Source organism: Drosophila novamexicana, unplaced genomic scaffold, assembly GCF_003285875.2.
Source record: "Drosophila novamexicana strain 15010-1031.04,08,12 unplaced genomic scaffold, DnovRS2.1 tig00000462-arrow-pilon, whole genome shotgun sequence".
In the NCBI taxonomy this organism is placed as follows: domain Eukaryota; kingdom Metazoa; phylum Arthropoda; class Insecta; order Diptera; family Drosophilidae; genus Drosophila; species Drosophila novamexicana.
Window position 1 is genome coordinate 2,916,587 of NW_020824806.1, and position 23,466 is coordinate 2,940,052.

Genomic DNA, 23,466 nt, shown 5'->3' on the forward strand with positions numbered 1-23,466 from the left:
GTTCACTTGGCTTGCGGCTTTCCGGCAAATACAGAAGATAATCACCTGTTCCAGGCCCCTCAAATTTAATTTGTCGTAATTTGCCGCAGCGACAGCCAGCTCCGCGTCGTGATGCAGCGCCCTTAAGTATGAAAGACAAATTAAAATGCACTTAGCGCTCGCTAAAAGTTAGAAGCCAAGTTCTGGCAAGCGCCAGCAGCTGGCCCCAAACTGATGTGCGGTTGCCTAAACGGCTGCCGACTGGGAAAGGTTAAACTCGTTTTTTACATTTTCTCTATAGCATAAGGTCTGGCCAGTACATAGTACTACATATACTATAACAGACCTCGTTAGTGCCTGGTTGAGTAGATGGAAGAACGAACATGTTGGCAAGTTTAAAATGCACTCAATTTTTGCAGCAATAGATAAGGGCTCACTTGAATAAAATCTCAATAGGTAAAGTTATTTAATGGTTGTATAAATAATGATAAAATATCGATTTTTTGGTCGAATACATTTCAAATGTAATGAAAATTGTAGAAAAACATTTAAATTAGTATTTCTTTGTACCTTTCTATGATGTTATGCCAAGATAGCAAGCAAGTTGTTGGAGTCAGAGTAAAACATAAATGTGTTATATCTAAATACTCCACTAGACACCATCCTGGAACTGATGACATCGCTGTCAGCAGCATTATTTAACGTGTTACGGATTGATATCTCCAGATACCTCGTCAGCTTAGTGAAGCGGAGACGACTGCTATATTCCCATGCAGCCGATAGTCTCTTCGCAATGCAGTCAGTAAGTCCTGTCTGTTATAGATTTATACCTTGCTATGATGGTCACAGCCTGAGCGTCGAGCACTGCAGGCTTGGCTCGGTATAGACTCCAATCTCAAGTCCCCCTTGACGTAGAAAACTACACCCTTGTTTCTTGACATTCGTCTTTAATGTGTTCTTTAACGTTTTTACAGGTGTTTTATAAATGTTTCAAAGTAGATGATCAGAAACCAAACCAAACACGATTCTACACACTACAATGTAAACAATAAATCATAGTGTTGAGTAGCATTAAAAACGTTAACACGCTTAGCACATTGCAACACTTTATTATAAAATATTTTAAAATCAGCTTAAAAAGCATTTCATTCGTTTCTTAACACTATTTTAAAGTCATCTGTAAAAACAGCTTTAAAATCACATGAATGTGCATATCAAAGCCCTTAGGTCTAAGAATTTACTTAAAGCTAAAGCTCGGCTAAGTCTGTGTTATTTTAGAATCTCCACAGCTAGCTCTTTGGTCTAAGAGTTTATTCTCTCTAGCTAGCTTTAATAACCCCCAACTATTTCAACACTTAGTGTTGAATCGTCCTGTTTGCCTTAAAATTGCATGCGACTGTAAAATAATTTTTTTACAGTGCAAATGCAAGCAGGAAGCAAAAGCAGGATATTTTGTTTCATTGCATAAGTTGTGGGTGCTCTGGCTGCTAATCGGGCTTATTGTTTCTGTGCCTTATCTGTTGCCTTGCCGACAAGTTACAAGTTGTAACGGAGCTGGCTAAGTAATAAACTGGCCAAGTGACAATCTGGCCACCTGGCATTCAATCGAGAGAAGGAGCATTAAGATGGAGAAAGAGAAAGTGGTGGATAAGAGCTCATTAAATCTGATAATGCCAACGACTGACAAAAGTCAAAAGGGTTTGCACCCAAGTGCTAAACACTCATTGTTCAAATATTAACAATAATCAGATCTAATGAACAATACCCATAAACAAGCAGCCATCAGAGGGTCCAAGTGAATCTGTTTATCTCCACTACAAAAACAAGTTGGCTTTATGCGCATTCAAATGTGGGGCAAACGAAGATTGACCTTGTTGAGGCGGGAAAGGTAGAGAGAGAGAGAGAGAGAGAGAGAAAGAAAGAGAGAGATAGAGTGGGGGAGAGAAATAAAGAGTGCGGGAGCAATCAATAACTACAGCAAGCATTGAAAGTCTTAAGTTTCGAGCTGTTGCTCCGGACATGCAAATTAGTAGCTGGCCATTCAGTAGCTCTGATAATCAAATAAATGAAAAGCGCTAAGATGTTTGCACAGTAAAATATATACAACGTTGCTTAAGAAAACAGTTAGAGAGAGTTAGTTAGAGATAACATGTAAACTATTAGCTTCTGAATTCTATATATAAGATTTTATACCGTTTTGTGAAATATGAAATTCGCATAGAAAGGCGCGGGTAAAGAAAAGGAAAGAAAAGAAGTCTTTAAATAAATACACATAGGCAAATAACAATGATGTAGGTATTACTTGAATGAGAAAATCGTATAGAAGGGAGATTAATGAAAAGCATTTAACTTGATAACTAATTGTTAAACAAGAAGTCATGTGATAAGCAGACTCTGTTGTAATACTTAGAGAGTGGAAGAGAGAGAGAGAGAGAAAGAGAAAGAAAGAGAGAGAAAGAGAGATAGGGAGAAAAAGAGAGATAGATAGATAGATAGAGAGATAGATAGATATATATATATAGATATATAGATAGATAGATAGATAGATAGATAGATAGATAGATAGAGAGATTGAGCTATATTGAATTGAGTTATTGAATTCACAAATGCATAAAGTTCTCTTTAACTCCTCCATTCCCAAAATCAGGTTAACAACAATTAGAGTTTTCATGCAACGTTTCTTGTGGATGCGCGTATCTCTTGAATGCGCTGCTCTAATCTGCTTAACTGTAATTTGTATTGCTTAGCAGTGTCTAATATTTACTTGTCTGCGGAGTGCAAGGGTCAGCTTTAAAATGTGCCCTGAAATTTGTCAATGTAGCTTTCATGGTAGTATTTGCCATTTGCATTGCTTGTGCGTATGTTAATTGCATTAGCTGCATGAGCTAGAGTATGAGCATAGTAATGGGCTGGGAATAGGGGTACGGATAGGGTGGAAAGGGGGAAGTTGACGGCAGTAGTCACAACAGCTTTCAATTTATCTTTTACAATGTGATTTATATGCTAACAGGCGGTCAAATTTGTTGTTGCACTTGCTTTCAAGTTGCAAGCGAAGGCTTTTTTGTAGTTCTCTCTTACACTCTCTCTCTCTCTCCCTCGCTGTCTGACTTTCTTTGTTTTTGTTGTAGTTGTAGTTGCTTGTGTTGCATGCCCGGTTGGTATTTGTATTTGTGCTGTGCGTGCATGCAAATGACTTGGCAACTGACAGCCGCAGCACCAGCAAACTGCTGACCAATTGTGTGCGTGTGCGTGTGTGCTTGTTGCCATTGTGTATCTTGCCCAACCAAAAATTTGCACATAAAGTATCTCTGACAGCAAAGTTTTCACTTGTAAAAGTTGCACGCAACACGATGCATTCATATAGCTGAACCCCCCCTCTCCCTGTTGCGACCACACCAACCTCTTTTTCTGTAGCATTCCTCAGTCACAAGCGGACTTTGCAACAACGCGTGGCAAATAAATTTGACTTGGACAACAAGAGGAACAATAGCAATCTCGAGCAACTGGGATGACTCAATTAACAGCCCCACCACTCGAACGCGTGCAACATAAATTTGTAGCATGCCCCAACGCCTCTATTGTTGACAATCGAAATGGATCTCTGCCGCATTTAAAGCCACTTTGATGTGCAACCAAATCGCTGCTGCTGCAGCTGCTGGTGTTGATTTGCTATTGATTTCCGAGTGTCAGCGTTGCAATGCTTTTGATTTTTTGGCTGTCAGCTGCCAAGCAAAATAAACAACGTTCGCTTTTTGTTGGTGTTGCTTTTTTTTGCAGCTGTCATCTGTCGCCTGAGTGTGTGCGTGTGTGCGTGGCCTGCTTTTGAATCTGATGCGCCAGAATTTGCATAATTCTGCTGTCAGATGACGCATACGCCGTGTATGACAGCCGCTAAAGCAATGAAAAAACAACTAGTGTAAGCACTTTGCAGCGCAATGCCGATTTAACCTATGGCAGTGTATATAGCTTCTCGTTGAACCGAGCGGGCTATGTAGGAGATTTATTGTGCTTTTTTTTCTCAGCAACTTCCTTTACAGCAGCTAGCATTTGTTATTGATTTAGTGTTATGTATATATATACTATTTTTTCAAGACTTAGAAATATTTTCTCCTATTTTTGCAGGCTGGCGCCTTCTGTTGCAACTGCAACTTCAGAATCTGCAATTTCCGCTGCCAAAGCAGTGACTTTTTCATGTGGTAGTAAGCAGCAGAACGGTAAGTTTTCTGAGCACATGCCTAGATTAAATCGTTATTTATGCTACACAACTATTCTGCAACAATTTTTATCTATATTATCAACATTTTCTTGGTTTAACTTGCGACATTTTGTGTTCTTAAAGCTAAGAAATCTTTTGCTCTTTATTAAACCATTCTGTTGATGCATGGCAGTTAAATTCGAAAACTTTTCTCTCGATGCTATTGCAAATTAGCTTCAATGGACTTAGAGGACAAACGTGGCGCTGACTTTCTGAATGTTTTCAATAGTTTAGAGAGCTGGCGGGCTGGCGGGCTGTGCTGACTCAACAGTTCAATTGAATTTGATGCTGCTGCCGCCGCCGTTGCCGCCGTCATGGCTTTTGACTATGAAATCTAGATAATAACTTTTTGGCAACAACTTGTGGCAAACATAATTACAAGCTGCCAAATGGCAGCCATAACAGTAACAGGAACAGCAGCAACTTAAGCAAATGTCAATAGAAGCCCTGGCAACGCTTTTCACTGATGGCCTGCTTATGGGGCCATTCACCCCTGCCATGGGGCAGGCTCATCCCTACACTTGCCCGCTTCCTCATTATGAGCTATAAATTTGAAAGCAGCCAACAAAAAGATTAACAAAACAGCCAAAGTCGATTCGTTTGTCTGCGTTTCAGTTTATGGCTGTGTATCAAATTATTTTGTTGTCATCCCCACTCAAAAGCGAATTTAATCACATTATATAAAAATTGTTTGTGGTAATTTGAAGAGTTCGCATTTTGGAATTTCTTGAATGAACCAGCTCTGTATGCATTATCTCTGCTAATGCTTATGGCTGTCATTGAAATCATAAGCCATGTATTTTCACTAGCTAATGCACTTGTTATATCCGTCAACCCGACCGACCCTTTCGCCAGCTCTTTAAGCAGCATTGAAAGTTTCCCCCCGAGTGGCGAACCCAGCGGGAACTTTGGTAGTTCCAGTTTTGCTGCCAAAGCCAATGTGTCGCGTTGGCTGTCAACTGCATTTAGTGTTTACAATTGTAATAAATATACGAGCATATAGATATATAGATTTATATGTATGTTATATATGCCTTGGCCAACACGCGTGTATGGCCAACAGTTGGTGTAGGTTTTTAGATTAGGAGGCGGCTGCGGGGGCGTGTGTCATGACTCGAAATGGGTTGCCACGCAAACTTGCACATACATTCACATTTACACTCCAGTTAACACCCCAGGGACAATGCCAGAGCAGCTACGCAATTTACGAATGCTGCGTTGCACTTTTCTGCTCTTGCGGCACACACGCCCTATTATATAAGCTTATATATAATGGTTTGCCCTAGTGTATTTGTATGCACTTATGTACATTGAATGTACACTTAAGGCAACATTCAAAGATCAACTCAAGCACACACTCACACACTCACACACACACACACACTCACTCACTCACTCACTCACACACACAAAAACACACATACGTACACGCTTGCTGACGTGCATTTGTAAAGCAAATTTGTATTTATGCTGTAGCTAAAGCACCCATGACATTCGCTTGGCATTCGGTTTGGCTGGGGTTTGTCTTTCAATGCTCTTCTGACTTCCAGCACATTATGTGCTCCATTTAATGTCCATGTATTGTACACACACTCGCACACACACACACACACTCGCACACACAGCTAACACATACTAATGCGTGCCGAATGGCAAGTGGCAATTTACATTAGTTTTATTGTATAAGAAATTAGCAGCTTTTAGCATTTAGCAGCCAACACCAGGCAAAACTTTATCCTCAGGCACACACAACAGCCCATGAGCTCCTGTTTGTGTGTGCGTACCTAATTTATTTGCTTGTTTGACAGCATACCTTATTTGGCATACGCAACATATTAGTTTTCGCCAAATCGACTCTTATTGGAAATTTTGAAGGTAATTCCGATTAAATGTATTGAATTTCAGAAACACTTTGAATGAATTAAAAATCGATTAAAACGCAAACGAACGCTTTGATTAGCAATATATTTTTCTAGGTAAGAATTTAATAGTTGATAGTTCGTTTATAATTCATTTAATTTAATTTTGTTGCTGCTAATAGAAGCGACAGGAAACTAGGAACAAACGAGTAAGCAGTAACTACGTAGTATAAGCAAGAGCGTAGATTACGAGTACGAATGAGTCACGACCACGTGCGAGTAACGAGTACAAATGAGCAGCGAGTGCATGAGTATAGCGAATTAAACCCAGACTCATTTACAGGAATTGATGTTTTTTATTTTGTACAATTTAAGCCCGCTTCACATTTTAGTCGGAACTTGGCAAACATTTTTTTATCATTCTGTGTAGAACTTCGAACCCAAAAACAAACTGTAAACAATTTGAGAAACACTAGAGTTAACTAGAAACTGAAACTGAAATTAAGCCTACCTAAAAATTTTGTTGCGTCTTCAAACAAGCCAAATATAAAAATCGAAGCTAACTACTTTAAAAGTGCCCTCAATGCTAGACTCGAAATTCCTACTGTTGTGTGGTGGTTGTCTCTAAACGATATGACACTCGTTGACCAGGACAACATCGTCGTCAACCATTTCGCCATTATTGTTGGCATGGTGTTCATGGTGTATGGGACAGCTAACGACTAGTTCATCTTCCTTGCGATTTGCTGCCACCTCAATAGCCTCCTTGGGCTTGTCCAATTTCAATTCAAGGGTGTCCCTGCCCTTATCCTTCTCTTTATCTTTATCGCTTAGGTCGAGCTCATGATCGGAAACGAGATGCTCGAAGACCTCGTGATTGTTGCGCAACGCATTGTCGACGGCGCTGTCGAGGAACTGATAAAGCGGCGCCTCCAAGCGATTGCGTTGCGTCTGTGGCATCGTCTCCAGATCCAGATTCATGTTCGGCTGCAACATCTGCTGCAGCAGGAACAGAAAGGGCGGCATTGCCAGAGATTTGTGCTTGTGATGATGCTTCGGCTTGGCCATGGTGCGAATACGCCCGTTTAGATTGTTCTCGGCATTCAAAAGCAACACACCGCCGCCCATGTCGGCGGCGGGTCCATAGTTCATGTCATGCTGCACACTCTCAATGACCATATTGGGCGACATCAGCTGAAATTCCTTGAGCTCTTGTTTGCCATCCGGCGATACCATCTTGTTGTAGTATACGAAGGGTGGCGCTGCGACTGCTCCTGTTGCGGCGTTGGCGACGGCGGCATTGGCACCACCAACACCACCTGCTATGGCATGGTGGCGACCATGATGCAATGTCTTGGACAAAAGCGTTTCGTCTATTAGCGACATGCGACGCTTGCCGCGATGCATGCGGGCGGCCAATTCATTGGACTGAGCTTCATCCAGCTGTTCCATGTTCCTTACAGGATTAGTAGACCCTGCTGCTACAGCAGTCGCTGCTGTGGCGACACCAGCTGCTACTGCTGCTGCTTCTGCTGCTGCTGTGGTTCCGGTGGCATTTGTGGTTGACACAACTGCAGCTTCGACTGGGCCCGCATTCTCCACTTGTGGCTTCGCGGCACCAAGAAGCTCTGCAGTGCCCAAAGCCTTGGCCAGAGTAGGCAGTACTGAATTCGCCTGGTTGGCTTTCAAGTTATTACTGTTTGTGGCATTGGCCAGGCTATCGGAGCGCTTGATGCGCAGAGTGTGCGCGGGCTGTGGCAGCAACAGGCAGCCATCTATGAGGCATGTTTGCGCCTAATGGAGTTGTTGGCATTTCAATATTAAAACTGAGCATACTTACAGCAGATCAAGATTAGAATGTGAGCCAATAGCTTCATCATAGTTGCAGCTTGTCGTGGGGGGTATTTTCGCAGTAGTCAAAGGCTTCGCATAAATTCAGGAAAGAGCTGAAAATATATGAGAGAAAACTTTTATATTAATAAATGTATAAAAATAACTCAGCCTGTGCTTACAATAGAACGTAATAACCAGCAGAAATTTCGATTATACGCAAAACTTTTCAACGCATTTTTTTCCCTTCATCTCCTATTTGAATTTCAATATAAAAATGTATTTTTATAGTTTATGAAACTTACTTTTGTGATGTGCACGTTACGAGGCTTGAACGTAGATTGATTTGTTTTAGTTTTTGCTTATTCAGCTTCACTTTGACAGACAGCTTTAGTAACGTCAAAGCCTGCTCTGGCAACTATACAAATATGAATATATATGTATATAGATAGATTCGTGTATATGTACAGAGTATATCAAATGATTTTTTTATGTAAATCCAGTTCAAGTTTTTTGGGGGCACGTTAAAGTTTCCACTTGTAATTCAGCATATGGCTGGACATAGAGAAAAGTCAATAGCCAAACACGCACACACACATGTGGTGACCTTTTCAAGTGCTGCGAATGGCAGCCAATACAAAAAAAAAATTGGCAGCAACAAAGCCAAAAAAAGTTTGTTATTTGATTTTGTTTTTTGATGCGCCCAAAAAATAAAACAAGAAAATGCTGTGAAAACTTTAGCTTATAAATTCCCAATCAATTTTTGTGCAAAAAATCAACAACAAAAAGACAAGTGCCGCACTCATATATTCATAAAATCACTCTCCCTCTCTGTCTGTGTGTGTGTGTGTGTGTGAGAGAGGGTGTGAGAATGTGTGTGTGTGTTGCTATTACTTGATTAATAAATATTAGCAGCAAAAATTGGAAAATTCTCAGCGATGCGAAAAAGTGCAAACATACAAAACGAAATGCGATACATTTGCCAAATGGCTGAAGCATTTACAACAAGCGCACACACACACACACTCGCACATAAACACTCACAGACACACACACTGAGATGTGTGCATAACTTATATGGCTGCCACATCCGTTGGCAACTAATTTTTTTGTTTTTTCGCCACCTTTAGTGCCTGGCATTAATAATGTAAAGTGCGTGCCTCAAATGTAAATTTTAACGCTTGCGTTTTCATAAACTTGCGACATGCTCGCATTTTTTGACGCTCTGGCGAGGCACAGCTGAATCGTCAGCCAGGTGAGCTGAGCGCAAGTGACAACCGGTTGGAGGCGGAAGCACTTTGCTTATCAGCTTAAATGTAAATGCCAAACGATTGGCAGGGGAACTCAAACTTTGCCACTGTCATTGGAATTGGAATTGAAACTTCGCCTCCCGCCAGTTGCTCCTTCAGCTGCTTCTGCTGCTGCTGCTGCTGTTGCCGATGCACTGGGATTTGCACATTATATGCCCGCTGGCACTTTGCCCTCTGTTCGCTCACTACACGCTGCTTATCTGCGATTGCCAGTTGTTGTTTGAGTGTATTTAATATAAGTCGATTCGGTTGCTGGATTTGTGTCCGGCAAGCGGTTTAAATATTTAATATGCTGCCCTTCGCTTTACGTGTGCGTCGTAGCTGTGAAACGAGTCAAACGGGATCTACAGAGAAATAAAATTTAATGCGAGGGCTGTTTAGCACATTAAATAACGAAACCACACAACGAAAATCTAAAAGTAACTAGACAAAACGAAAGGCATGTAGACCGACAGAAGGAGATACTAACGAGACAAGTAACAAAGAGTAACGAGTACAAGCGAGACGAGAAACCAACGAGGAATCTAGCAGCAGTGAGCAAAATTTGAATAACGATTTAATGGGAGGCTTATATTCAGCGATTAATGAGTAAAACATAAACACACAAATGAAAGTGTCTAGTGACAGGCGTATAGAACGATATCGGCAGATACTAACGAGACGAGGAACGAGTAGCTGAGAGTCAAGTAGCAAATGATTAATGACTGAGCCGAGTAACGAGTACGTGTATGAATAACAAACGAGTCCCGAGCAAAAGTGAGGAGAATAACAAACGTGTAAGCATGAGTTAAATAACCACCGAGTTGCGAGTAAAAGATAAAATTAACCAACGATAACCGAGCTTAAATGAAACGAGTAAACAAAAAGTGTCGAATAGACTAACCAATAAACGAGTATCGAACAAAATTTAAATTTTATAAATTTGAACGAGAACCTAATGATAAACGACTGCAAGCACAACAATAAGCATATAAACTAAGCAATATATTTACCTTTATAGTATCATTTCTGGTTTATATATATTTTGTTTTGCACAACTATTGCAAAGTGCTTACAAAACAACGCAGACAAGAGTAACTTATTAGCCGAACACACTTCAAAGGGCGTCAGCACTTAAGCTACTGGTTTGAACCTTGTTGTCGCTATTTATTAAAGCGACCCATGTTTCCGAGTGCTAAGTATGCAGGTCCAGAGTACCATACTGAGCGGATTTATTAGTAGACATGGCAAGTAGACAGAGTTGGGCAATAATTGGACGAGCTGTCTGTCAGAGAGCGCATGATTTGTGGCAGTCAGACAGGATTTGTGGGCGCACGCAGGGTTTCGAAGGGCCTTTGATCTTACAACCGACAGGTGGAGTCGCCAACAGCAAACATTTAATAAGCCTTTTAGTTAGTTTCTGTTGCAGCCACCCACACACACACACACACACTCACAGAGATACATTCGCACACAAACAGTACAGACAGCGATTGCTTCGCGCCTTTTGTGGAGTCTCATTAGTTGGTTCGTTAATATTCCAATTGTTGACACACAAACTTTTTGGCTTGGCGACTTAACTGTATAAAGCAATTTAATTAATAGCGTCCTTTCGCCCTCTGCAGCCTGCAGCCAGGCGTCTGGCTTGCTCCTTCGTGTCCTTTACGTGTGCAGCGTGCCGTAAACTTAATTAAATGTGCAACTGACGCGCTGAGCACAAAATGAACCAGCAATAAGCACGGTTTGAAGTTCGAGTATTCTCTGACATGTGCCAAGAACAACAAAACAACTGACAAGAGATCGGACAGTGGCGGGGAACTAGAGGCAAGAGACACCCGGGTAAAATTTGACGAGACAACGTGGCGCATGTTTATACTGTTTTTAATACTACAAAATACAAACAAAAACAAAAAAAAAACAAATGCTGTAAAAAGCCAATGTGATTGCAAGTGCTTAGAAAAAAGCAGATGGCACTCTGACAGAACCTGCCATAAAACCCGCGATTTGCGGTTCAGCGATTGCTATGGCTGCCTTTTTTTTATGGATAGTTGTGAATTTTACAACCAGAACTGAAGGTTGCATATTTTAGTTTATGCAAATATTATGAACTCTGCTCCGGGCCGCTCATCAAAATGAAAGATGAGTAACAGACGGATAGCTAAGCATAACATTTCGTAATAGATGCCAAATGCAGTGAGTGAGAACAATGAGAATTTGGTTTGAGTACTATGATTACTTTAGTCGTGTCTTATGAGTTTTGTGAGTATGTTATATATATGAAATTTACAAATATGCCTGCTAGAGTCTTATTAGTGTGTGTCTAGAGTATTAAGATTATTTCACACTAATTTAATGAGTATTCGTTTCGACTCATGAGCAGTAGCAGGTAGTTTTAGAATAATCTTCGAATGTAGGTTTCTTATGAGCATCGGACTTGGGTATCTAAGCGTATCTTATGAATATAACGAGTATGTCATTGACCTTGTGTTAAATACTTTATACTCAATTAGGACTTATGAGTATTTCTCACGGGCTGGTGAGTGACCCAAGTCTTTTAAGTAGTATGAGTATGTCGTTAAATTAAATTTTATAGGAAGTTTTCCTAGAGTTCCATGAGTATTTGATTTGGGTCGTAATTGATTTTCACAAGAGTCTAAGTATTTCACTAGAGTATTCTGCGCAACTGGAAAAAATGATTGGGTAAACAAAGGGTAGTGTGTGTCGAATGTCATTTCTTAACCACTTCAACAAACTTTACGCATTTAATTTACGCCAAAGCCTGCGCGTATCTCTGAACTGATGCTGACCAAATTATGTGTCAGTGTCTCATTTGATTGGCGACCACGCCCACAACACTTTCGGGGCTTAAATCAATTTCAGTTGTCCGCCTTTGTCTGCCATTGATTTATGGCCACGTACGGCAAAACTTTACCGAATTATATTTCAATTTCGGCGGAAACAGGCGACGACGACGGCAATAGAAATGATGGGCGTGGCCATGCTGCTGCTGCCGAAAAGACGTTAAAAACTTTTTGACAATTGACTTAAAAAGTTTTTCAAGCCTGCCAGAAATTGAGTGCTTTTGTATACAAATAGGTCGAAATCAGAATGAAATTGGGGCACATATAGCGAGGGTGAAGGCGGAGGCAGAGAGTGTAAGTAGCTGTCCCTCATTCATAAGGCCCGTTGCCAAGGGCCGTCAAAATTGTGAAACGTTCAGCCTGTAGCACGCGGCGGAAGTAAACACATAAAACGGAAATGAAAATTCAATTATTTCGTCGCGATTTGTACAACGATTTTTTTCTTTTTGTTGTGCTCCTTATTTGTTTTGTTTTACTTTTTTCTGTCGGCATTTCACGAAAAAGTTAAGTAAATGAAGTTAACCAGCAACGTACTACGCTTTGGCAACACGTGCAAGCGACGAATTTTGGGCTGGTTGCCCCGTTTGGTGGCATTGAATATGCATGCAACATATCGTTGAAACCAAATTGCATTTCAACTGCCATTTTTTGTTTATTTTGACGTTGGTTTGTTAAATGTTTTTTTTTGGGATTTTTGATATTTCTAGCAGTGGCAGTTGCAGTTGCAGCAACAGTTGCTGTAACAGTTACGCAACGAATTTAAATGTCATTTTTCACAGTCGCTTCACGAGCAATTACCTCGGCCTCGGCTGAGTGTGCATTTGGAAAACTTTTACGGCCCATTCGCAAACGAAGTTCAGTTTGCGGCTCAGAAGCTTAAGCTGATTAGCTGCCGTAGCTTTAAAGGCAGCTGCTGCCCGGCTCGATTCTCGCTAGCTACTTGGCTAGTATAAATACCCAGATCATTGGCAACTGTCGGATCAGCAGTGGCAAGTCCAATCTGAGAGTCAGTTACTGGGCAAGCAGCTCAGCGCAAATTAGTGTAAATAAATCGATGGCTGCCAGAAAGTGGCGCTGAAATGTGGTAAACGCAATGGCAACTGACACAGCATCCAATGCACCACACACATAGAGAAAAGGAGAGAGAGATATAGAGAAAGGGAGATAGTGATAGAGATCCATAGCTACAGAGCCACATCGTGACCCATTGCATCTTATCCATATCCACATGCCAGACGTTGTCTTTTGTGCCATTCTGACGTCTGTCATTTACAACTGCCAGACGCCGGTGAAAAGTAACAGAAAGCATTGCATAGTGCAAGCGTTTGGGTGGAGAGACGGGGTTGGGATTGCTACAATGGATTACAAATGCCAAGGTGCATGCGATGACCTTTCGCTTTGCAGCGTTTGTCACATCGGTCTGACACGCACGTTGCGCATACGCCATGTGCCGCTCTTGTCAAACGCAATTTTCAGAATTTTCGCACACTTGTGATAAATAAACGTCCAGTTAAATGTATTAAGAAGAGTAAAAGCAGCTGTCTTTTAGCTATTAACGTGCACTACACAATAAGTACGCATCAGCTTAAACAATCCAAATAGCCTAAATGTATTTTATAGACTTTTTAAAAGCTACACTTCAAAAACTTGAACATGAATTGATTACGTTTAATACATAATTCAATAATAACTATCAAAACCTGCTCATTCTTAAAGTGCTTTGTTTGCTTTTGGCCTGTCAACACACTTAAGTAATATTCACTTATGGACTACATTTTAGTTAAATTTATTGGATTTTAATTTGATTTTATAAAGTGGTCAAATTGCTGGCTAACCAAACTGCAATCCGATGCATAACCGGGCCAGGGCATATAACTAAAATATGGCTCACTGTCGCCCGTTCAGTCTGGAAGACTGACTGACAGTCTGACAGCCAGACAACTGACGACAACGTGCAGGACAAGCCACAGCAAGGCCTCCAGCCTTGACTTTTGTGCAGCTGCTTGTGGCAAGTTTTGCAACTGCCTTCTTGGCACGAGCGGCAAGCTATTGTTTGGCCATTTGTATGCCGCTGGACGAGTACAAGAATAAAGAAGAGTTATATGTCACGGTGCGACAGCTTGAATACTCTTGCAAAAAAAGAACTGATACCCGATATCTTTATTACCTAAATTATTTGGACTGTTATTATTCAATTAAATGTTGAGAGCGTTAGAAAATGTAACAAGTTTTTTACATTTATCTGTAAAAGAAAAGTTATTTCCCTTATGATATTCCAAACCTCAGATCGGTTTCCTTTCTTTGACTTAGCTTTAAAGACGGCTACATCAACTCTAAAAGTCATTTTGATCAGTAATACATATGTATATATATACTTTATGGTGTTGGAGCTGTCTCCTTGAATGCACAAGGGCATAAAAACGTGCCACCATCTCGCTGGGGCATGTGTGCGTTGACAGCAACCGAAATTGCCACAATTTGCGGCTGTCTACAATTTGGCCACGCATCAATCTGTGCGCATGTTAACCAAAAAACCATTGCAAACAAGCCAGACAATGTCGTAGATGGCGTTAGTTACAAGGCAGAGAGCTGAAGAGGGAGCAAGAGAGAGAGAGTGAGAGATGGAGAGAGAGGGAGAGAGAGAGAGAACTTGGCTCTAGCAAGCGAACGTCACGTGCTGCAGGGCATTTCCGTTTCCGGTTGCGCTTTGGTATTACGCTTCGAGCCTTAGATGTTGTACAGCAAGTGGCCAATTTTATTTAATGCGCATTTTACTTTTCGCATTTTGCCGTTACACGCGACGTATACGCAATAATTTTGTTCCACGCTCTGCTAGGAGGGGGTAGGGTTGGGGGGAGGGGCCTAACAATTTAATATTTGGTCAGACTGTGGGAACTGTTAGTTGGTTGGGCATTTGGCTGCCTTTGCCTGACTTGAAACTTAATTAACATTTGATTGATAAAGGTCATACATACACAAACACATTCACACACACACACATACACATACGTGACTGTCTAACTGTGTGTGTGTGTGTGAGCTGTAGTCTGCATGTAAATGAAAATTTTCAATGCCAGCGGCGTCTCTTCTACCCCTGGTTACTTAAGCGTGTGTGCGTGCGGCTGTCCATGTATGTGTGTGTGGGTGCGTGTTCCAAATTTTAATTAGCATTATAAATTATTGCCAACGGTGCTGTAATTAAATGTGTGTGTGACGGAGGGGGGTTAGTTGATTCGCACACACACGGGCAATTACATTTTTGGGCTGACGGACGGCATGGCCACTCCCTGTCTCTACGCCCCCTCTCGCACCGCCGCCAAAATGACTTGCTCTATGCAAATATTTCGTTTAAATTTGCATAAAAATCACAAATTTAGTGGAATTGCCATTGATTTGATTGCGCCAATTGAATTGGGCACTGCTTGAAAGGCAGCAGCAGGCAGACTTTGCTCAGCTGTTGCTAAGCTGCTTAGTGGCAGCTACACACCCGCTTCCTTGACAACCTGCCCCCTTTCACATCACACACTTCAACTTTTGTCACATGTGCGCTGAAAATTGCATTTTTCTTATCACTTTAGCTGGCCATGCAAATGGCAAAGCAAAATGCACAAGATATCAGCTAGACAGAAAGAGAGAAAGATAGACTTAAAGAAAGAGACGGAGCGGCAGAGATAGAACAGGCACATAAAAGGCAAAATGTGATTCGAATTTAGTGCATTGAGCACTCGGCTCAAATGGAACAACCTTTGCAAGTTGGCCAAATCAACTTGGCCAAGTTGCAACAACATTTACAAAAGATATCGCTGGGGAATACAGCATGGAAATTGAAGCCCAATTTCAATCATCATTTGACGCACTTTATCATATGTATTAAAAATTTATTGATATACGCCAAAAGAGCCATAAAATGCTTCAACACGAGTGAAAAGCTAAACCCAGCAAAAAAAAAACACAAAAACAAAAAATAAATAAATAAAACCCGAAAAAAGCCAAACTGCAAAACCTAAAACCAAAATGTATAGGGACACGAAATAGGGGCAGACATGAGAGGCAGCCAGGGAGAAAATTCAATAAATTGCTTGGCTCGACATAAAATAATGCTGCATTATAGACTTGCCATGCCACAGGCTGGAAAAAACCGCCAAATGTTGCCCTGGGGAGCGCGTTACGATGCCGAGACAAGGACGGCTACAATCAACCAAAAACAAAAGCAACAACAAAATAAGGGACAGACGACAGATACTACGTGCGACATACGCCAAGTGCCCCCCGCACAGTGCTTACGCCGCGACCGCTCAACCTTTGTCGGCGATTTTTCTTCTGTTTTTCCTCTATTTTTTTTGTATTTAAGTTGTTTTTTTTTTTTTTTTTTTGGTGGTAATTCAAATTGTCGCTGGGCAGACGAAACAATGACAATCGAAATGGCAATGAAACTGCCAATGCCTGTGGTTGCGACTTGAGAGCCGCGGCAGGGGCTCGCACTGGGGCTGGGGCCGGTCTGATAGGAGGCCCGAGCATCGATTTCTATTTATGTTTTATGGGACGTAAAATGATTGGGCCACAACGGAAGGCGACAATCGACACGAGCCAAAAGACAACGATGTTGCACAGCGGCATCAAAATGAGTACCAAAGTGCTGAAAAAAAAAAAATGCACATTGATCGACTAGAACATACCACGTATGAAAACAGAAGATAGATTTGCGTAGCAATTAAAAAAGGTGTTACATAGGGTATAAGGTGGGACAATTTAATTTGATATCAAATTATATTTTATTTAATGTCATGATTATTTATGTTTTTTAAGCATTTGTAGACTTTCCTTATTCAAAAGTTATATGCCCCATTTTGACGCGGTTACAGGGTATTTGGCACGCATCTAAGGACGTCAGATAAAGGCGTGCAATGGGCGGAACCAACGCGGCCGATATCAGCGAAATGTTTGCGTCGTTCACGTTGAGGCACGCGAAGCGGCTATGTAAATTACAGCTTCCGCTCGCTCCGTCTCTCTCTCTCTCTCTCTCTCTCTCTCTCTCTCTCTCTCTCTCTCTCTCGCACACACTCTCTCTCTCTCTCTCTCTCTATCTGTTGGTGTTTTTATTTATGCGCCTGTGTTTGTGCTGCCTTTTGTTACTGTTCGCATATCTTGAAAAGTTGGTGTGTGTTGTTGTCACGCCGGCTATCATCTTAAGTTGATGTGGTGTTAAGTATTGTTGTTGTTGTTGTTGCACTTGAAATGATGAACTGACAGCTGCTGTGACTGAGTGTGTGCTTGTGTGTGTATGTGTGTGTGTGTGTTTGCGAGTAATGGCCAGCTTCAAGTGCTAAACGAGCGCTTTAAGATGTTCTTTGTTGTTGTTCGCCAGGGCAACAGCCGTTAAGCTTTAAGTTTCTTTCCCATTTCTATTATAGAATTGAGACATAAATTTTAATGCGATTTGTGGTTCAGGCATATTTTTGCAAGATTTCTAAAGTTTTCTCTAGGTAAACGTAAATTAAATCTGCCCTGCCCCCACACGGCTTTTGCAGTTATGTTTAATGGCCTTATCCAGCATATTTCGACAAAGTTGCCCCACAATGGCTGTGCGCTGTCTGTCAAATGGCCGCGACCTGGCTGAGCTGAGTTTATTAAATTTGTTTGGACGACTTGCCCATTATTTAGATTCCACAAATTTTCTAGGGAATTTCACATTTTAATGGACGGCACATTTATTGATCAAACTGCGACGCATTTTGAATAACATTAATGACTAAATGATTGATCGAAAAGCAATCGGGAATAAAGAGGAATTAGCCGATTGTCAAAAATGTGTGCGAGTTCTTTCAATTTGCTTGGCCAAACTGACGACTAAGCGGCTTATGTCCCTGTGTGCAGACATGTGTGTGTGTTCTCTCCGCTGCCCTCTTTCTGTCTGTGTGTTTATCTGTATGTGTGTGTGCGCGCAGCTAAGTGAATAAAAATCTTTTCGCACAATTCATTAAACGCAAATTATGCCCAAGAGATGGACGCAGGGAAAGCGCGTTGAGCTTTGCCATTGCCATTGGCTTTGCCCTTTTGTGTGTTATTTGTTTGCCACGCACACGCGAGGCATACAAATTCAACACACACAAACACACACTCACGCACACACGTGTGCCAGCGCGTAAAAGGATTCACGCACACAGACACACACGTGCGTCCGCCAGATGCTCGCTGGCACTTTGGTGTCTGGTCAAAAAGACAATGAACCCTGGAAAAAAGTGGCTTTCAACAACAACAAAAACAACAGCAGCAAGAAACGTATTTGCAAAAGTGAAAAAAGGTAATAAAGCGCACTTGCCAAGCATCATTTGGACCGCAGCTGCTGAACATGCGGTTGAAAATTGAAAAAGATGAAGTAGATATACCCTAACCTATAATGAAAAAAGCTAAAATATAGGAATTTTGCATAATATATGTAAGAGGTAGATAAAGTATATATATATTACGGAACGCTCTGATACTACTCCATATATACTCTATATACTACGTCTAATTTGGGTAACTTCTTAAGGTATACCATATATGTTCTAGTCAGAAATTGCAATGAAAAAATATATAGCACACTTTTTAGAGCAACGTATAAAAAGATTTCTTAAGTACTTTTGAATAGTTTGTAGATGGGATTCGTACAGTAGTTGGAATATGAAATCTATTCAATTAGATAATGATACTTGCTTTGATTTTATATACAAGTATTTTACAAACTCTGCTGTTTACTCTACTCTTAACTAAGTTGCAGAAGAATATATGATGTACGGGAACAAAGATGTTCAAATATATATACAATTTTATGGCATATAGAAAAGTACTCTAAAGTAGAGACTGCTGGTCAGGATAATGGGTATGTTAAAGTATGTTTAGATTACTTTGAAGTAAGTTGGAATTGTGCAACGTTCTCAGCAACTATTGTTGAATATCCTAGCTAAGAAGGATACTTTAACTGTGGAAAACAAAGTTGGGTTGAAGGTTATTTAATTAAAAATATATTTAAATAATCTATATTAAAACTTTTCAGTACATCACAGAAGTATGATGCAGTAGAATATCAAAAGAAAATGTAAAAATATTTATTATCTAAAGAAACATTTGCCCGCATTTAAAAGTAGTTTTTGGCATAGATAGAGTACTTTTAAAGTAGGCTCGAGTCGTTTAGCTTACATGGCCAAAGCTTGTTGTTGTTCGTATTGCTATTACTGCTCTTATTGTTGTTGTTGATGTTGTTGTTATTGATGTTGTTCTTGTTGTTCTTGTGGTTTTTATTGTTACTGTGCTTGCGTCTAACAAAGTTTCTGGACTTGAAACGCACACAGGAAATGGCCAGGCTATAGATAAATAAAAGTTGACAGCAATTTATTGTCACACTTAGCGCAAGTTGGGCTCTGTGCAGAGAGTCGAAGCGGGGCGAGGCGGGACTGGGCAAATTCCGACTATTGTTATGTAAATGTGATGCGTAAGTTGCTAACGCGAGCCAAACAACTTTTTGGGCACAATGCGTATACGCAACGTTGCAATTGCCGCTCAATTTGCATTGACGTCACGTGCCAAGCGAAACGGCCAAATGCAAGCGTGTTTATTTGGTAGCCAGGTGTAAAGTGGCAGGAAGCAGTTGACATTGCTATCATTGTTAGCCCGCCCGATAAAGAGTCCCGACAAGGACGCGACGCGGCCTGCAGGAAGGGGCGTGCTTTTCCATGCTTTGTTTCACAGTGCATTGCGTTTGCATTATTGAACCACTTGGCGTCTCGCAGCGCATTGTTTTTCAATCGTTTTACTGTGGAGTCCATACAATATTTATAAGCTGATTGCTACCAGCCATAATCAACAGCAACAACAACGGCAACACGCACAATTACAATCTTGCAATGGCGTCAGCAATCGGAGCTGAAAGCGAGACAGCTATACAAATCATGCATAGAGAGAGAGAGAGAGAGAACGCGAGAGCGTGACAGGGAGCAGGGAGAGAACAACGCGTTTCCCCTTGGCTCACAATGTGTGACAATCAATGACAGTTCTGTCGCTTGGCATCCTGTCACACTGCCCCGCCCCCACCCTCTGCTGCTGTGTCGCCCATTTTCCCCTCAGGGCCATCGCTGCGCTGCGGCATCATTTGTTGCTTTTGACGTTTGCGTGCATTTAGAAAATTGGTATGGGAAAACTATTTTTCAACAGGTATATTCAAAAGAAGCCTCACTTACCTTACAAACTCTCTTACCTACTCTCTCCTGCCGCTGACCATTCGCTTTACACAAATTTTTCTTTTGTTTACCAATTGTTGAGTATTTTGTGTATTTATTTTAATTTTTAGGCAACAGCAACAACAATCAATGGAAGAGTTTTAAAGCTGGAATTGAAATTGAAATTCCAAGGCGCAAAAGGGCAAAGTTTTTTCTTTTTGTTCGGGCGCTTTATCGGTTTTGTATTGAAGTAAGCCAAATAGGGAGGTTGAACAATAAATTTTGCAGCGCATACTTCAAATGTCAAATGCGGCAGCGATAAAAATTTCCTTATTGTGCCAAAAACACACAAACACACACACACACGCACACTTAGCTTGTGGCAGAAGCAGCAGCAGCAACAACTACAACTAATGCCTTTGGACTCTCGACGCTTTTCATTGCATTCCCTTTTTTTTGTGCCTTTGGCTTTGACAGTTTTTGCAATTTATATTTATTTCGCCAGCTGCATACACACACCCACACACACACACTGACACAAACACACACGCACACACACACACTGACCACTGGTCTCGTGCATAAATTAAGATAATCGCGCTCGCCTGCTGCTTAGCATGTTAGCCCGTGTGGGCCAAGTTACTGGGTCTGTGGCATGTTGCCCTATTAACTGTCGGCTGCCAGACGCATAATTTATGGCCATATCAAGTCGTCTGACAGGCAACCAGAGTCAGCTCCATGTTGTTACTCCTTATGGCTTTAATTTGATGGCATTCAATTGTCGCGTTGTCGTTAATTGAAAGCTTGCACTTGTCAACAACAGCATGGATTGTGCCACGTAACGCCATCGTTAATGTTGTTGGCAATCAGCCTAAATGGCCAGCGAAAGGGCCACAGCTCATCAGCGGCAGACAGCTGGCCATATTTTGAGTGGGTCGTCAATGGGTTGAAGTAAACAGCTAATGAATTGCTTAAAACGTGGCCGCCGCCGCCGCCGCCGCCGCCGCCGCCGCCTCAGCTAATCGCCGAGCCACAGTCAAAGTGTTCAAGTTTTGGCTGCCTGTTAAGTTGAAGCCCATTTAAGGCAGCCAGCAAAAAGCAGTATGCGGTTGACCAAAATCCTGGTGGAGCCAACTGCTGACCACTAAGCACGGCTCACAAACCATGTAAATTATTTGCATAAGTACTTGAGGCTGACCGGGTCACGAATTGCTTTACGTTCAGTTCATTGTGGGTCTGCGGCACGTGCAGCTCATATTTAAGCGCCCACACACACACACACACACATACAAGCACATTGTGATCATTGCCTGGCCATTAGCTAGCTGTGTAGGGCAGTCTGTCGGCCACTGGGGTCTCCTTATTATTTTAATGGCCATTTTACTGTGTCGATTTCGAGTTGTGTCATCTCTTGCCCAACTGCTGCCTTGTCGCTGTCCATAGACAGGCCATGATTTTAATACCAGTTGAATACAATTTTTATGCCACGCTCCAAATGTCGTTGTTTCATCTCAATGATTTGACATATTCCCGATGCAGCAGCTTCAAATGACGCCGTCTCATCGCCCAAAATTAACCCAAGCGTATCGATCAAATATTGTTTGTATTCGACAACGATAAGCTGAGTTCTTGATAAGCAAACGGAGGAAAATACACTCAGGGAGAGTGTAAAAAAGCGAGACAGGGCGAGTAAGAGAGTGAGAGGGAGAGCCTTCGATATGAAATTAATATGTCATTACAAGTACTGATAGTTAAGAAGGCAATGAGAAAGAGAAATAGAGATAAAGAGAGAGAGAGAGGGAGAGAGAAAGAGGAAGGGAGCGAGATAGATAGAGAGAGAGAGAGAGAGAGGAAGAGGACGACATTTTAGGAGATAGGGAGAGGGATAGATATGGGGAGAGAGGGAAAGTGAGGGAGAAAGAGAGAAGGGAAATGAAATATTCAGATAGAATCTTACATTGGTTTTTAGACCTCCTCCCTTAAACAATTCTCCAAATGTAATAGAAAGATAAACATAGTAGAACCATAATATAGAGTATATATAAAGCTTATTAATAGTATTCAATTACATTTTGAAAAGCTTTTTTTTATGATAACTTTACGTTTCAACATGAAATTCTTTGTACGTGAAATTGATTGCGAAAAGCTTTTAAGATAATAAATGACGCAAAAAATGTGTCAGTATCTGGATTCGTAGGGAAAGAGATAAGATAAGAACTTTATAGAAATGTTGATAATCCAGAATTTTGTTTATTGTCTCCAAAAATATAAACAACGCTTTTAAGTTTTCGACCATCCTTAACCTTAAGCTTAGCCAACGTTTTTGCTTTAATTTATGTTTTGGTAAATGATTAATAGTTTAGTAAAATAAAAAAGACAATCAAACCTCAAATGTCAATGTGCATTAGCTTAAAGTGTTGTAGTCAAAAGCTTTGGTGAGCCCAAGAACTTGGCATTACCCGTCAATAGGTGGCGCCAGTAAACTTGCAGCTCTAAGTGTATGCTCCGCCGCTGGGGCTTCTGATTTTATTCGCGCTCATTTCGCAGGGGTCATTTTGATATTTTCAACTTTTTAGCACTTCCGGGAATAATTGTCTTGATTATTATATTTTTCTTTAGCTGTTTTTCTTACAACTTGTCGCGTTTTTTGTTGTGTATTAGAAAAGTTATTCAGTTGCCAAATGAGCGAATTTACGAAAAGAAATGCTGCTGCGCACAAATTAAATTTGGACTCGAGTAATTTATGCAAGTGCGCTTGTCACATTTGTACAAAATTTAATTGGATAACATAAATTCAGCATTGGCTGCCGCTTGGTCTCTGGCATTGACTTTGCCAAAAATGCAAATTGGAGCAGCAACAAATTGGGAAAACTTTGGGGCAACTTTTGAGCGCCAAGTGGCGGGCGGCACATGGAAACAGACAGTTTTTAATTAAAATTAACACATAAGGGAAATGCGTTACGTTGCGTTTCTGACGATGCTGCCACACTTCCGGCACTCTTGTCGCCTGCCCCTCTCCCGCTGTGAGCGTTGGCCAAAAGTTGCCTAATTATTGTACATACATCTGCTTGGCCATGTATCGGTGCACTCCAATCAATTGCTTTGAATGTAGTTTGCAACTCTGCGTTCGAGCTTTCGACATTTTGTGGCAGTCGAGTTCATTTTGTGAAGTTTCCTGTTCCTTTGCGTAGCATTTGG

The 23,466-nt window shown here is 41.2% G+C and overlaps 2 protein-coding genes and 1 long non-coding RNA gene across 4 annotated transcripts in view; 2 read left to right on the forward strand and 1 right to left on the reverse strand.

The window, feature by feature from the left end:
* Positions 1-4,131: 4,131 nt before the first annotated feature.
* The window catches only part of LOC115760964, a 45,612-nt gene continuing 26,277 nt past the window's right edge, over positions 4,132-23,466 (forward strand). The window contains exon 1 of the long non-coding RNA XR_004017696.1: positions 4,132-4,193. This is a non-coding gene — a long non-coding RNA (uncharacterized LOC115760964). The remainder of the gene's footprint in view (positions 4,194-23,466) is intronic.
* Positions 6,430-8,324, reverse strand: LOC115760958. 2 transcript variants are annotated; one of them, XM_030702547.1, is made up of 3 exons: positions 8,229-8,324; positions 7,934-8,039; positions 6,430-7,868 (listed from the first exon to the last, which is right to left on the reverse strand). In XM_030702547.1, exons 2-3 carry the CDS (start codon positions 7,971-7,973, stop codon positions 6,718-6,720), a joined length of 1,191 nt encoding a protein of 396 aa, XP_030558407.1. In that variant the 5' UTR covers positions 7,974-8,039; positions 8,229-8,324; the 3' UTR covers positions 6,430-6,717. The 2 variants fall into 2 exon arrangements, with proteins under 2 accessions (XP_030558407.1, XP_030558408.1); XM_030702548.1 differs by lacking the exon at positions 8,229-8,324 and adding an exon at positions 8,106-8,184.
* LOC115760961 overlaps positions 11,429-23,466 on the forward strand; it is a 32,890-nt gene continuing 20,852 nt past the window's right edge. Inside the window, exon 1 of the mRNA XM_030702553.1 lies at positions 11,429-11,471. Coding sequence (XP_030558413.1) covers positions 11,441-11,471 — 31 coding nt within the window. The 5' untranslated portion in view covers positions 11,429-11,440. The remainder of the gene's footprint in view (positions 11,472-23,466) is intronic.

Excerpts from the sequence above, each read along its gene's own strand:
- LOC115760958 (XM_030702547.1), bottom strand. The coding sequence starts at position 7,973 with ATGATGAAGCTATTGGCTCACATTCTAATCTTGATCTGCT. Across the intron at positions 7,869-7,933 it reads CATTCTAATCTTGATCTGCT|ATGGCTGCCTGTTGCTGCCA; the intron begins GTAAGTATGCTC and ends CATGCCTCATAG.